At 40.5% G+C, this 15,476-nt stretch overlaps 1 protein-coding gene across 2 annotated transcripts in view; it reads right to left on the bottom strand.

The window, feature by feature from the left end:
- Nucleotides 1-15,476, bottom strand: part of UNC80 (unc-80 subunit of NALCN channel complex) — a 166,757-nt gene that overhangs the window by 56,113 nt on the left and 95,168 nt on the right. For both annotated transcript variants that reach the window (XM_089477635.1, XM_089477634.1), the window contains exons 37-45: nucleotides 12,950-13,050; nucleotides 12,008-12,094; nucleotides 10,550-10,733; nucleotides 8,421-8,515; nucleotides 6,880-6,969; nucleotides 3,873-3,974; nucleotides 3,218-3,398; nucleotides 1,805-2,073; nucleotides 655-789 (exon numbers count right to left, since the gene is read on the bottom strand). In XM_089477635.1, coding sequence (XP_089333761.1) covers nucleotides 655-789; nucleotides 1,805-2,073; nucleotides 3,218-3,398; nucleotides 3,873-3,974; nucleotides 6,880-6,969; nucleotides 8,421-8,515; nucleotides 10,550-10,733; nucleotides 12,008-12,094; nucleotides 12,950-13,050 — 1,244 coding nt within the window. The remainder of the gene's footprint in view (nucleotides 1-654; nucleotides 790-1,804; nucleotides 2,074-3,217; nucleotides 3,399-3,872; nucleotides 3,975-6,879; nucleotides 6,970-8,420; nucleotides 8,516-10,549; nucleotides 10,734-12,007; nucleotides 12,095-12,949; nucleotides 13,051-15,476) is intronic.

Genomic DNA, 15,476 nt, shown 5'->3' with positions numbered 1-15,476 from the left:
ATCTGTTAAGAGACAGCTTACCCGAACATAGTCCGAAATCCACTGTACACAGGCCACCATACACAAGTGTAACAGCACTTTTTCCCCATGACACCCACTAGATCCTTATCCTATATCTTTCCCCCATTGGGAACCACTAGCCCTTTATCTTATACACTTCTGAACCAAGATAATATCACTAAATTTCACAATCTAAAAAGAGGGAGCCAATGGGCTGGGACTTAACTCTTGAGGTTTGGGACTCTAGGATTGGGATGCTGAATGGGATGGAGATGAAGTATTCTAACACTCTTCTCCAAGCAATGGGCCAAAAAGAATTTCTGCAACCAGATCTGCTTAGTTGTGCATATTAATTACAAAGTAATTATTTCTGTGCATGAATCACAATATAATGTGAATTACAAGGACATGTACAGTTGCTGAATGTACATAATATATAGTTAAGAAGAGAAGTTTTTTTTTTTTAAAATTGCTACAATCAAAGCTATCTTGATATTGGGTGATCATGCTATTCTTTTTGCTGGCAAAATCAGTATGTGCAGTCTCTACCAATACTGGTTTTGCCAGCAAAAGGAGTAGCCACTAGCAATTATCATACAGCCTTGGATTCAGCTACCAATATTGTCAAAACTAAAACTGATACAAGATACTTACAGGAAACTCCAGGAGAGGAGCAACACTAGCAAACAGTTGGAGTACAAAGGGCTTACGGTGGAGAATGTAAAATTGGCGACAGGCAAATTCAATGGCTTGACGCAGTTGTGGGTTGCTTTCATAGTCAGCATATACCTGCGCAAAGAGAAAGCACTTCAAAATACTATTTGTTTATAGGATAAACAGCACTATGTGGAAAACAGATATTCCAAGATGGGGTCACACACACATGCTGTCTCTCTCATTCTCTCCCTCTTTCTCTCTTCCTCTCCTCCTTTTTTTCTTTCATATTATCTCTCTGTATACACATATTCAGAGAGACAGACATTCTTTTGCTTTTGTGGGACTTTCTGCTTGGATGGAGTATCGGGTAGACAGCTGCATGGGGAGGGAATTTTTGCCCCCACTTGCCATGCTCACCTGTGGGCCTCACTACTGCACATGGTAAGATAGAATGGGCATGAAAAAGCCAAACTGCTACATTTGTGGATGGTTTTCTTGCATTTCTGGGATATTTTAATTGTAAAAATACCCCCAAATCAACTTGAATAGACAGGAGGGGGATCACAAGTTTTTGGGGTGACTGTTGGGGCCATATAATTGGGTTTATGATGGGTTGCCTAAGACCTACAGGCTGAACTTTCCCAACCCTTGGACTATATCCTTAAATGATGGGATGAAGGAACTGTTATGATATCCAGAATACGTGAGAAGGAATTTCTATATTTTGGAGGAAGACAATGGCAAACCACCTCCGAGTATTCCTTACTTAAGAAAATCAATGAAATTAATTTGCTGTTGTGTGCCTTCAAGTAGTTTCTGACTTATGGCAGCCCTAAGGCAAACCTATCATGGGGTTTCCTTGGCAAGATTTCAGAGGAGGTTGGCCACTTCCCTCCCCTGAGGCTGAGAGCATGTGATGTGCCCAAGGTCGCCCAGTGGGTTTCATTAATAGGATTGCCATTGTGTCAGCAGACAACTTGAAGGCATATAGACATAGAGGTCCAAGGAACATCATCAGCACATTTTCCCCACATCAAGGACCTCCAAAGAAAGTTAAACATTTCTAAAGCAACCAAACCTATTTATTCTAACAGGACTGAACTAATAGCTAATTCATGCTTATTCGTCTCTCCAAGAAGAGAATCACCTGAAGCATAGTGGGAAGGATCCACTGGTATCCACTAAGAGAGAAGAGGTGGTTGAAATGCACTGCTGTGTTGATGACAGTGGCAGCATACTGCCTCAACAGAGCACTGTCTTCAGGGTGCAGGATCAGAGCCCCATTGAATACATTCAAGAACAGCATGATTTCATCTCCCCAGGGAAATTCACTGGGCATTCCCAGAAACATCTCCTCCAGTAATTTAATCCACAGGCTTTTCTGAAGAGTGTCAAGGCCAAAGAGCTCCTTTCCAGCTGGAAGAACAAAAAGAATTATATCAGATTCAAAGCCAGCAATTTATTTCAAAGAAGAATATCTGACCTTGAGTTTTAGCTCCCACAGAAGAGTTGGGATGGCGGCGGCAGTGATTGCTATGGCTATAGAGCAAATGTTCAAAAGAATCACTAGATCCTTGTCTCATACATTTCTGAACCAATGCAAATTCATTAAATTACAAATCCTAAAAAGAGGGAGCCAATGGACTGGGATCTAACTCTTGAGGTTTCTACCTTCATCAAAAGTTTTTTAAAAATAATTGAGACTGTCTTTGTCAGGGTTTTTTTCCCTTGTAGAGGACCTAAAGGCTTTTTCCAGATGCAACAGTACAGAGCCTTCTTGAGAAATACAGTGTTGTCTGCCCAAGAAGAGCAGGTAAGAATAATAAGAAGAAGTGCATTTGTATTTTCCCGCTTCGCCCAATGGATTGAAGCGGGATTACAACCAAAAATCTCCATACAGGCAATCATGTGTAAAATACATATCATAAAAACAGCACAAAGTATAAAAATTTCAATTACAGTAATCGCAGGGCAGCAGGCAGTTGTGCTGTTATGACCGGAAGCGGGGTTTCCTAAAGTTCTTTATAGAAGGTCAGGTGGGTATGCCTCACCCTGGACAGAAACACCTTGAATCTCAAGGGATGTTTACTTTTTCTGTTGCTAATAAAGTTGAAATGTTACATGGTTTTTATTATTGTCCCTATCAGAGAGGGAAGTGGCCTCCACTTGGATTGATATCCCTCCAGACAATCTTAACAGACAACAACAAAAACAACATCTTGAAAACATGTAAGCCTGTGACTCTACCATCATCATTTTTAATTCCCCTGTATGATATTTTAACACCTTTGCCTGATGAAGAAGCCAGTGGAACTTCAAAACCTTGCATGATGTATTTTGTGCATTCTTGTGGCTCAATAATGGTATTGCTGTTTTGTGGATTTTGGATGTTCTCTGTTTCACTGTAAGCCCAACATAGCTACCCTGGATATGTTTTCATTAAATTCTTAGACATTACACTAAGACTGTCAATGGGCAATTGCCCACATTCAAGCTGCATAATGAAGCCCATAATTAAACGAAGCCACTGGAATCTCAGGAAAGGGGTTCTCAATGGTACCTTGTGGATCATTGAAGAGTGAGAATTCAGCATCAATAGCACTGCGAGGGAAAGAGGGCAAGCGGAGAAGATCCTCTTGCAGCAAAGACACATGGGACTGCTTGTGAGCAACGGGGATCTTCTGGGTCAGAGATATAAGGAAAAGAACCCGTCCCACTTCTTCTAACTTGCGTGTGAACACCTAATAAGACAGAAAGACGAATGGTTTGGAGATACACCCACAATCAGTTTTTGTTCCATTTATACCTCTGTGCTTAAGCAGACTAAAGGATGCAGATCTAAGATGTAATTGTGGGGCTTCTTACACCAATTCTTTAATGCTGTATCAAAAACAGTAAAACCTTGAAAACAAAATTAGTAAACTGACAATTAAAATGGGAACAAATAACATGTGAAACCAAAGTAAGGCCATAATAAAAAACCAAGGGGACAAAAAATGTCAACCTCCCCCCCACCCCCCAAAAAGCCACCAAGATACAGAGTGAGCACTGAAAACTCTCTGTCCCTTATATCTACCAATTTCATGACTCTTACTTGCAAGCCAAAGAGCAGATCTTTTATTATCTCACTATCGACTCACAAAACATGTACTAAAAATGCTAAGCAGATTTATTTATTAGTATTTCTGTTGGAAAAACTGTGAGAAGTAGAATACCTGTTTCTGAATAAGTTCTTGCCCCTTTTCGGGATGCATGTGTACCAAATTCAGCTGAGGAGAAACTGATCTTCGAAAGGGATAAATATCACGGACATAGGTCTGCAGTGGAACAACAAAAATTATTAAATATGATTTACAAATGATACAATGTAGTTGCAACAGCAGCTACAGTAGTGATAAGAAATGCTCTTCAACAGCAGCTGGACATCAGTGGAGTAGTGAAAAAGGAATGCAGGTGAAGACAACACCAAGACTTTTTTCAGAGCAAAACAGTAACATCATCTCTCAGGGCGCCAGAATAATTGGTTGATCATCCTTGCCCTATCTGACTTACGATAACACAGATTTCAGGTTTTACAACAGAGCAAGGAAGAATCCATGCAGAGGTGTATACTCTCCATGGTTGTGAATACTCTCATTTTTTTTTTAAAAAAAATACTCCAACATTTCTTGTTATTTTCATGTAGTTATCCGTATTACTTCTTGGAAATGTTCCTGTGACGTATGGCTTCTAACCTTTCACATACTCTTTCAGCTGCTTCAGTTATCTCAAAGTGGAGTGATTAGGTGCCTAAATAATCCTGTGTGATGACCCTGTGGGTGTGCCACTACCAATATTGACCACTCCTTGCCCCCAATTATCACGACATCCACAGTGTATGATGCCTTCCGAGCCTGATGCAATCCTACTTACATAGAATAAAAAACTTCATTTGCATACTTCTCTGTTAAACTTTATTGTCACTTTGACTGCTCAGACATACTGAGTATACCTTCCACAAACAGGAGGGAAGGAGGAAAATGGGGAAGAAGGCGGGGATGGGGGGGCATGTGTATAGCAGCTGGTAGTCCCTGATTTGCCAGAGCTCTCCAGAAGAAAACGATATTGAAACACACATTCTCTCAGAATGCACACAGCATCCCCCCTGAGATACATCCCCCACCAGCTCCCAAAAAGTGACCCTTCTGCCACTTTCCATCACTGGAAAGAAACATAAAGAAAGGGAAAAGTTGGAAAGAAATCTTGTGTATGCACACACTAATTTCTGCATGAAATGGAGAAAAACTAACTGCAACAGTGGATCGCCACCCCACGAAACAAACAAACAAAAAAAAAAAGTGGGGGGAGGAAAAAAGGAGAGGTCTCTCTCCCCTCACATAGTTCCACATTTGTTTTTAGTTTACATAGTCCTCCTGGGCCTCACTAGAGAGATATAGGAAGGTAACCATTTCTAGCCAAACAGTCATAGCAAGCACAGGTACTCAGCTTTCCTGTTCTGCCTATCTCCCCAAAGGGATTGTTCCTATAGAAAGTTTCCTTGGAGGAAAAGCTGCACCTCTCTTCAAGAAAAACAGGGAAAGGGGAAAAGGAAATAAATCCTCTCATCTGCCCAAAGATGTGCCCCAGTAAACATGCCTATTCAAAGAGTGTGTGTCCTGTCTGGGAAGGGCATGCACACATTTTATTTAGCTCCAGTTCACAAAAAGCTTATACCAAATGAAACTTCTGTCTTTGCCATGTCAGAGGGAGCTGAGCGGGTATTACTATCTTGTATGCCATCCCAAATCTACAGGAGAATAAGCCCACAGAGAACTCATTCCCCATTGTCCTGTCACATTCTTTTTCATTCCTGCACTCTCCTCAGAACAAATTTAAATGGTTGCCTTTTATAGCACTAAGGAAGACCTGCTGTTGATGGTGCAACTGTGCAGAAATGAATATCAATGACTTTATGTGTTTGTGTGGGTCATCTGAATGGACAATTTAAATGTGGGAATACCAGTATACTATCAGGTCTTGTTAGAATTACATTTTACCCTATTTGAATTCACCCTAAGTTAAAAGATGAGGCAAATCAATCAGGCAAAACCAAATGCTTCTTTTTGTTGGACTCAGTTACTGCTTCCTGCTTACAGTTTGAAGAGTAAGACTTCTTCACAAGATTGTTTTCATTTCTAGTTAAAAGCTAAAGGCTGCCTTTCAGCCTTGGTTGAAATGTGTTTTAGGAGTTGCATCTAAATAGTCAGATATAGGCACCATTGAATTCAATGGAGCTGACTTCCAGGTAACTGGGTGTAAGGTTGCTTTCATGCCCCATAAACCCAACAATGGGAAACTCTTAGTGGTTTGTATGTTTAAGGAGTCTATGGTTTTGGATGTGGGCTTCAACCTGAATTCTAACTTCTTTCTCTAACAAAACAATAGCTGTTGCCCTTTGGGGGCATGGCAGCTATTGGAGTGAGGTCCTGACCATCACTTTTTATCACTGTACAACTGCTGGACACTATCTGGTGTTCCTTGTGTTACCATCTGCCTATTTATAAATCTATTCAGATGAATCTTTTTCCTTTTTGCTCCATGTATCCAAAGATTAGTCTCCAGAACAAAGCATAAAAATTAAGATGACAGCCTAAATCCAATAGCTAGTCCTAACTTTAAGAGACCCACTAAATCATTGGCAATCAAAGTCTATTCTATTTGGGATTAACAACTGGATTTAGACCATAGGAGTTTACTACACCATTCTTCCAAGGCAATGCACATGCTATACCAGGGGTAGGCAACCTTATTGAGCCGGGGGCCAGGTTGCTGTCCCTCAGACAACTGGGGGGCCGAAGCCAAAAAATAAATAATTAAATATTTTTTTAAAAATTAAATATATAAATAAACCAGGGCAAATGTAAGACAAAATTTTCAAATGGAAGACACTTTTTTAAAAAAAATGGAGGACACGCGAAAAAATTTGCTGATTTTTTTTTAATGTTAATATAAATGCATGTTTCTGAGGCTTCTATAGACAATTGCCCCCCAAAGGCCCCGGCGGCAATCGGCGGCAGGACCGGGCTGGGGCCGGTCCCAAGGCCTCGCCGGGCCGCATCTGGCCCGCGGGCCGCAGGTTGCCTACCCCTGTGCTATACGGATGAAGCTATCAATGGTAAACAGATGAAGTTATAAATAGTAATGTATGCAGAAAACAAAAATCAGAAAACAAATTTTTCTCACCTTATTATAATGAATAAGGTTCCATCGTTTATCCATCAAAAAATAGTTGGAAGATTGGGATTCAGGTATGTTAAAAAATTCCAGACATTCCTATCATGGAAAGAAATAAGCATTGACATTTAATCTGATCAAATCATGCAAAAATTGTATAGGACATTATTTCCAATATCGTATTCAGATAGATCTGTTCCACTGGAATTAACTGAGTTTTCATTCAAGAAAGTTATTAATTTTAGATTCTTAACATGTAGTGAAAGTATTGCCCATGAAGAACTGTGATTATAATCTCTGCTTGCATTCCAATAAAACATGTATTATGTGAGTGATCTTTGATTTGCAAGGGAACCAAAAGTTGCAATTTTGTGTAGAAAATAGGCAGTGTAAGTAGAAAGTTATGGGGATAAGCCCTTAAAATAGTAAAACAACGAATTCCCTCAAATGAATTTTAAGGGCTTCTTTGGCCCTAAACAGGTGGGTGATAAATGCCAGCATTGGGGCAGAGTGGGGGCATGGTGACTGCACACTATACGCTCTGACTCCACACCGTACCGGTGTGATGCTGCACACCCCATTGTGCAGCAGGAGGAGTCACAATGCTCCCTTGGCACAGCATGTACACGCACTGTGCCAAAGGAGCGCCAAAAAGGTGCATTGCCAGCAGCTCTGGCACCCTTTCTGCGGTGCAAAAAGAAGTTGATTTTTGAAGCTTCTTTTTGCGCTGTAGACCTGCCGGGTTGGGGGTGTGATGTGTGGTTGCCATGTCCCTGATCTGGCAAGGAAAGGGACAACATCCTGCCACCCCTTAGGGGCCGTCTGTAAAGCCCTTTTGTTTCCTTTAAATTTCCCCCCTAAGTAACAGTAGTTAACATCTGATTAAATGCTGAAATGAGTGGCAATAAAATGAAGGCCTTTTTTTGGCTAAGTGGAATTTTATCAGCTGTGATGCAAGTAAGTGGTTTTCTTTTCTTTTCTTTTTTGTAACAGTCCATTGTCCTCTTGAACTGAATTTTCTAATAACAGTCAGAATAAGCATCATGGCCCTTGTTATCTGATCAGCCAAGTACAGATACCACCAACTATGTTGCTGAATTAATGTATGAAATGAGTTTTACACGAAGAAATCTCTGTACACAATCTTCTTTATCACACAAAGTTCCATCAGCCCATTTGAGATGGAATAGAATACAGATATGTCTCTGTCATAAAGCTGGATCTCTTTACGTAGTATCTACTTCAAAAGGATAAATGGGGTAAAGGAGAGAGGTGCACATCTCCACCATGTAAACTGAGAACCTGTGTTTGAACCAAATGTAGATAAAAGCAATACCCCAAATAAAGCAAATTTAATTACTGTGGCTATATCAGCCACAACTACTGCATCACAAAAGAAAAATGAAAGTACTGAAAAGAAGGTGCTGAAATATTGATGGGTTTGAAAATACAGGTATCAAAATGTCTTGCAGAAATATATATTTTATTATTAAAAAAATTAAGATACAAATACAAAAACAAATACAAAATATTTTAATAATTATCCAAACCTTTAAAAGAGCTTCGAACTGGGTGTCTTCATGCACTGGTAACTGAGTTGGTATATCACATTCATTTTGCCCATGAACGACCAGGGTTTTGGTGCCTTTGAAAAGTGATGTGATATAATAAAGTCAAAATATAATATGAACCATACTTAATAATTAAGACAAATATTAATCTCAGAGTGCATGGAAGAGTACAGTGGAGCCTTGCCTTATTGTTAGAATCCTGTTAGTATTCTACCAGATAGTGGTTAGTGTTGTAGTATAGTAGTTGGGGATGATGGGGCTTTAGTTGCAGTTAGAAATGTAGATAGTGATGTTTAGTGCATAGCAGGGCCAGGTGTCTTATCGGGTGGCCTTGAGGGCCTGGCTCTCTGAGCAGGGAATGTGCTTTCAGTTCTGTGGGAACCAGGAGGGGCTTCGCTTGGCGGGTTTCTGCATGGGAGGGGATTTTGGCTTTTGGGAATTCTGTTACTTTGTCTGTGGGAGGGGTGTGGTTAGTCTCAGCTAAGAAGCTGAGTGAGGCACATGTCTGATTCTGGATCTATCAATAAAGTGCTGTTGATTATATCAATCAAACTGACTGGTTGATTGTCTGGGATTCTGGGTGCTAACTCTGACACTTATGCAGGGATCTGTAAGCTCAAGCCCCATTCAATAGAATGGGGCTCGTCCTCACGTTGGCGTGTGCACACCATTCAATAGATTGCAGCACGGCTTCCACGTAGACCAGAAGCTGCGTATGGGGCGCCTGTGTTTGAAGCAGGCGCTGTACTACTTGGAACCCACTGTTAGGTGTTTGTGTATAAACAATAAAATACATTGCATTTATCCTGCCGTTCTTCCCACAAACCTAGAATGGTGGACACAGTTTCACCCCATCACCCTATTTTATCCCTACAACGCTCTGAGCTAGGCTGGGCTATGAGAGAGAGAGAGAGGGACTGGCACAGGGTAATTCAGTGAGTTCACATGAAACTGAACCTGGGTTTTTAATCCAGTGCTGTAATTAGCATACCATAGGTGGACAACTGCAGCTCTTGTTATTCTACCTGTGGTTCACAAACCACCAGATTCCACACCCTAGCACTCCTAAATCAGGATTGCTCCTAAATCAGGATTGTTGGAATGGGTTGAGGCAAGTTTAAACTTCTACCCAATACATTTACACCACTGATTGTCCATTCATGTGCTTCTTGAAGGATCCAGCAGGAATAGGTGAGCAACCCCTCTCCACTCCCAAAAGGTTTCCCACTCTCACACTATACTATTGTTGCTTTAATGAGTGAGCAGTACAGTGGGACCTTGGTATCCATAGGGGATCTGTTTCAGACATTCCCACGGATACCAAAATGTGTGGGACCTCAAGTCCTGTTGTTCCCAATGGTGATGCATGCACATGGCCATGGCATTAGGGACAGCCCCCATTGTCTCCAGTGGTGGCGTGAAATCCCATTGTCCCTAATGGCAGTGGGTTACGTACATGCACGGCCACTGGGGAAATGGGGGCTGTCCCTAATGGTGCTGCGGCCATGTGCACGCGCTACCACTGGGAACAACAAGGGCTTGCCATCTGCAGATGCTTAAACCCGCGGATAGAATTACACACACCTTTTTTTTACAGGTGGGAATCCAGCCCTCATAGTTTTGGCTGATTACAAAATTCCCTTTAAAATATTAAGACACTTAATAGGAGCCTTTACTCTTGGTGTCTGCTTGTGGCTCAGTGCAGTGTTACCTCTGGATTGGATGTCCAGGGTGAAAGTTGATGCCCCTGCTATGGTCATTAGTCATTATGCACAATTGAGTTGAGGACCAAGTGAAAATTCATCCTGCTTATGTGAGGAATCAAAGTAAAGTAAGAGTTCCTGATTTTACCAGGGCTTCTTTTCTCATTCAGCCCAATGCAAGCTGAAGCCTCCTTCAAACATTTCTCCTCAACAGAGGGAGACTGGAGACTGAGAGAATAGGAAGCAGGACTTTGGCACCATGTCTTGTGAGGAAGGAGAGTCTTTCAGTTGTATATTCGTAAATGTCAAAATTCATAAGGCAGCAGTTTTGCTATGGTAACAGTAGTATGTATAAAGAGAAAATTACTTATACCCCAGCATATGTAAAGATGGTGAAATCCATACCTGGCATTGAGGCAGTGACCAGCAGCTTCACTTCACATTGTTCCTTCTTCATAGTCTGTTTAAGGTCCTTGAAGAAAAGTCCTTCTACATAGCCCACTACCTCCCACAGGAAGGTCAGAGTTGCTGAAATGGCATCCATGCCCCATTCACATGGTGTGCGAACAAAATACATGATCAATCCCACCTGTGTGTCAAAATGATACATATCACAGTTGGTTTTTCTTTGCAAAAAGTGGCTTGGGCATGCTTAGATTAGCCCACTTTTCAAAATGTCCCTTGTCTTACCATCTAGATTTTGCCTGAACCCTACCATTTGAAATAGACCTACTAGACCAATTCTTGAATGTTGAATCAATATATAGGTAAATTATAGGCACCTGAACAGTCACTACGATCGGAAGGTTTTTGTATTACATTTGGAAAGAACCAAACAGTATTTTCTTTCATTTAGTAAACTTCATGATAAATTTACAATTCGTTTTTAGGACTGACTACCAGGGTAGATGATAGCAATGACAATTGTGATGATTCATTATGGTTACGTTTGGACATTCATTAACCATGACTTCAGAACCAAAACTCCTTCCTCGCCCCTCACTTCCACTATACTTGCTATGCAATTGCAATGCATGGAGCCCCATGATTGCCTAAACCACAGTGTCATGTTATATCCAAAGTGTGAGAACACTGGCTTAATATCAGTTAACTTGAAGAACAGGAAAATAAGCCAGGATCCAATTTAACGAAAGCCAGGATCTCTGTGCTGATGGCAAGAAGAGAAGGGACAAAGAAGGCATCAGAGTGCTCTCCCACAGCTTCCTAACTGTCTTTCATCAGACAGTATGGTAACCAGTGTGACCAAAATAGTATCCAAACTGAACAATATACTTAACAAAATTCTCTAACCTCATAAAACAATTCTGTGAAGCAAGATGCTAATACAGTATTCCTATTCAGTGGATGGTGAATTTTGCAGATGAGAGAAGGTGGGCTTATCTCAAACTATGTAGTGAGTTTGTTAAAAGTTGATATGCTTACAGAGACTATGAACCTCATTATATGAGAAAACAAAGTGGAAATGGAATCAGAAAGTAGCAGCTTTCTCCATGCCTTAGTGGTAAGGCACGGAGAAAGCTGCTACTTTCCAGCATTGTTTCCACGTTTGTTTTCTTGTGTGATAAGGCTCTATGAGTTGTCCAGGAATCAAAATGACAATATAAAGGGTAATTTATTCAATTGGACAAAAGAAATAAAAAATAATGTGACAGTTCTCTTTAACTTCAGAAACAGAAACAATACAAACAGTGAAAACAGTGAAAATGAGAGGGACAGCACAAAATTACTTGCTTGAGTATAACACTGAATCAGACACTTTGAAAACCCCACACAGTTTATATTTTGAAGAAGTGTGTTGATAATGATGACCACCAGGGTTCTGCTAAAGACTCAACAACTTACCAAGTAGTTAAAGAGGATATGGGATGTCTGAGCAGGGAAGTCTCCAATGTTGAGCAGAAGTTTCCTGAGCATATACATCAACTCATCCTGGAATAAGAGCAGAATTTGATTTTCAGTCTGATCACAAAATGCTTCAAAATATGTTTCACAGTCTTTAAATTACCCATTCTGACAAATAGACCCAGAAATAAATGTGGTATCTTCCATCTGCCAGTTTCATTACTTACACTGGGACAAACTATCACAGCTTCAACCAGTGACAGACAAAATTCTTAAAGTCACAGCATGGCAAGGTAGAATGCTACTCCGCACATAATAGGTACAGAATGCCTTTATAACAAAGATAATTTTCAAACTGAATGTCTGGATGTCATCCCCAGCCTGCTTAATTGCCAATCTTATTTTCAGTGGTTTTGCTCAGTTCTATTCTTTGACCACATTCAGATGGCATAATAAACTCTGGGTCAACCTTGTGAGAATGAACCTTTGGTTCATGCATTCCCTCCTCCTCCCTGGCATTGCCCCTATTTTTAATTAACTACTGTGCCGTATTTTTAAACCAGACCCCCAAACTATGGCTAATCTTAAAAGTTTGAAGCTATCTTATTTCAGACATCTAAACTTAAAACAAACCACAGTTTGTTTTGATTTGGGTGTAATGTTGGACTGAGATTGGTTTAAAAAAAAGCTTCTGGATTCCTTTTTATAGCTTCATAAGAGAAAGTTCACGAGCTTGACGATTGTTCAGGGAATGATAAACCAGTTTATTCTAACTCTTATCTTCCTGAGCCTAGAAAGCCTAATTTGCATTGGATATATTATATGATGAGCTATCTAACAGCATTTTTCATTATTAATAAACCAAAGTTTATCAGTCTGTCCAAATGCAGCCCTTTGACAGAGTTATTTTAAGTTTATATATTGGAAATCAGGCCCCTATACCTGTCGATTGCTGATAGTTAGTTTCTCCAGAAAATGTCGAAGGACTGTAGAAGGATCTTCAATGAGACAGTTCCATAGGACTTGCTGGGCTACTGCACTCACTGCACAAGACAAAAAGAGAGAGCTAGACAGGGCAGGAGGATTACAGGAAAAGGAAAAGTCTCTAATCTGGTGATATCTACTGGAATAGGTCCATGCCCACATCAGTTATTATCTCAATTTAGGCCCCATGAAGCCTTCTGAACATAGAATACTTGATATGTATCATGTATTTTAAATAATGAGCCATCTAACAGTGTCTTTTGTTTTTAGCCCCGCACAAAGTAGGTTGGTTTCATACCAGAGCCCTTTAACATGGATGTTTTTCCATAGTTATCCTGAAATGGGATTAAAATGTAAAGTCCACACATGCAGTCCAAAAATCTATGCATGTCTGTATGGAAGTAACTTTCACCATCTTCGGTAAAAAATAATAATCCAGGAGTGTGCTCAGGATTGCAGCCCTAGTATTTGTTGTTGTGGTGTGCCTTCAGGTTGTTTCCAATTTATGGCAACCTTAAGGCAAATCTATCATGGGGCTTTCTTGACATGCTTTGTTCAGAGGCAGTTTGTCATTGCCTTCCCCTGAGGCTGAGAGAGTGCAACTTGCCCAAATAGTGCTATCATATTCAGGATGACTTTTGCCTTAGCAAGAATTCTTCAATAATACTTACTCACAGATTGTTTCCACCGTTAATTACTCATTTTGGGTTCAACTCATTTTATATTGTCCTGGGTAATGTAACTAGGGGTTTAGTGATGAATTACCTTGTAACTATTTCTCTTAACCATTTCTAATTTAATGTGCTTTTTTGTCTGTGGGAGGAGGTTAATTGCTGCCTTTCTTGAATTATTATTTGCCTGTTTTTCCTTTTGTAGCGGAAGGTCAACATGCAAATAGGAAGCTTTTGAATAAAGACACATTGTCCATAAAATCTTCACTGGCACCATAGGCAGGATGGAGGAAAAAGCCCTACTCATTACAAGAAAAACCCTTTACAAATTAGACTGGGGAAAAAAGGAACACAATACAGAAAATCACTGCAATTCTCTGTAAAAGGTGAGTAAACACGTGATGCCAGTTCCAGAAGGGTCTAGTTTGGAAGCTAGCTCAGTATCAAGGGAGTTTATCAGACAAGGGAAATTGGAAGTATAATCCAATGGCAATCTGAACGCAATCATGGGGTTTAACGTTATTGCGTGATACACCGCCACACACAAATTCGGGTGGTGGCATGCTATTTTTGGGCAATGGGGAGCCAGTTCGAATGCAATGAGCATTCACGTAATTTTGCTAAACTAGCGACTTTACGTGAATGCGTTCTGGCCCCAATTTCTTTTCATTCAAAATTAAGAGAAATTCCTCATGTGTGATAAACTCTAAGGACACAGTTCTAAGCATACTTACTTTCAAATGCCTTCCTCACTGTTACAAAAGCAGCACTTGTGATGTGTTCTAAGCATTGTGATGTGTTTCTTGAAGACACAGTTCTTTATTCTGGATATGTCTGTGTGTATTGCTGTTTTACGTTATACAGTCGGCCCTTCTTATACATGGATTTTTTTATACACAGATTCAAGCATACACGGTTTGAAAATGTTAAAAAAAAGTATAAATTTCAAATATCAAACCTTGACTTTCCATTTTTTATAAGGGACACCATTTTGCTATGTCATTATATTTAATGGGACTTGAGCATACACGGATTTTGTTTACATGGGGGATCTTGGAACCAAAGTATAACAAGGGTCCACTGTACATGGCTTAAGCATTACTTCACAATAAGCAGGGTAGACATTGTGATAAGTAAGTAAGTAAATGATAATCTAAGAGTTCCTCCCCAAACAACGCAACTGGACTATTTGTTTAGTTAGTTGAGCACCTACAAATGCCTCAGGCTTTGTTAATATAGGGGGGTGGTACAGACTGGCATTTAAATGCCGCCCCTTTTGGCTGTGCAGCATTACCACAGCAACCAAACAGAGTGGTAACGCTGCACCACAAAAAAGGAGTCAACTAGAGCAGCTCCTTTTTTGCAGCATTGTAAGGGATGATGACTTTTCTTGCTGAGACATGTGGGTGCTCAGACACCTACACGTCATCCCTATGCCCCCTGTGTGGGCAGTGCTGCTAAATAGTGGCGCCGCCGGCATGTAGTAGGGCTCGGGACCATGCGGTTGGTACGTGGTCCCAAGCCTTACTATTGCCGCCAGGACATCATGTCCTGGTGATGTGTATCAGGCCAAAGATACCACTTAATTTCTCTCCCCCCCCCCCCGACAATGGAGTTGGTTTTTTAAAAACAGATTTTAAATTTTCAAAATTGTTGAATCAAATTGCCAGCATTTCACTCCAAGTGAAACCTGAAACCATTGCACTCCATCTGAATCCCCCTGATTCCATATCAAGGCATCAGATAGAGAGTATGGTTCCCCCTTTTCCCCTCTCCCACTTCCTTTAACATCTTGCCTGATGAAGAGAAGTTTG

The sequence above is a fragment of the Sceloporus occidentalis genome, unplaced genomic scaffold (genome assembly GCF_023333645.1).
Source record: "Sceloporus occidentalis isolate IW3139 unplaced genomic scaffold, rSceOcc1.0.p SCAF_12, whole genome shotgun sequence".
In the NCBI taxonomy this organism is placed as follows: domain Eukaryota; kingdom Metazoa; phylum Chordata; class Lepidosauria; order Squamata; family Phrynosomatidae; genus Sceloporus; species Sceloporus occidentalis.
This window is presented reverse-complemented; position numbering and strand designations above follow the sequence as displayed.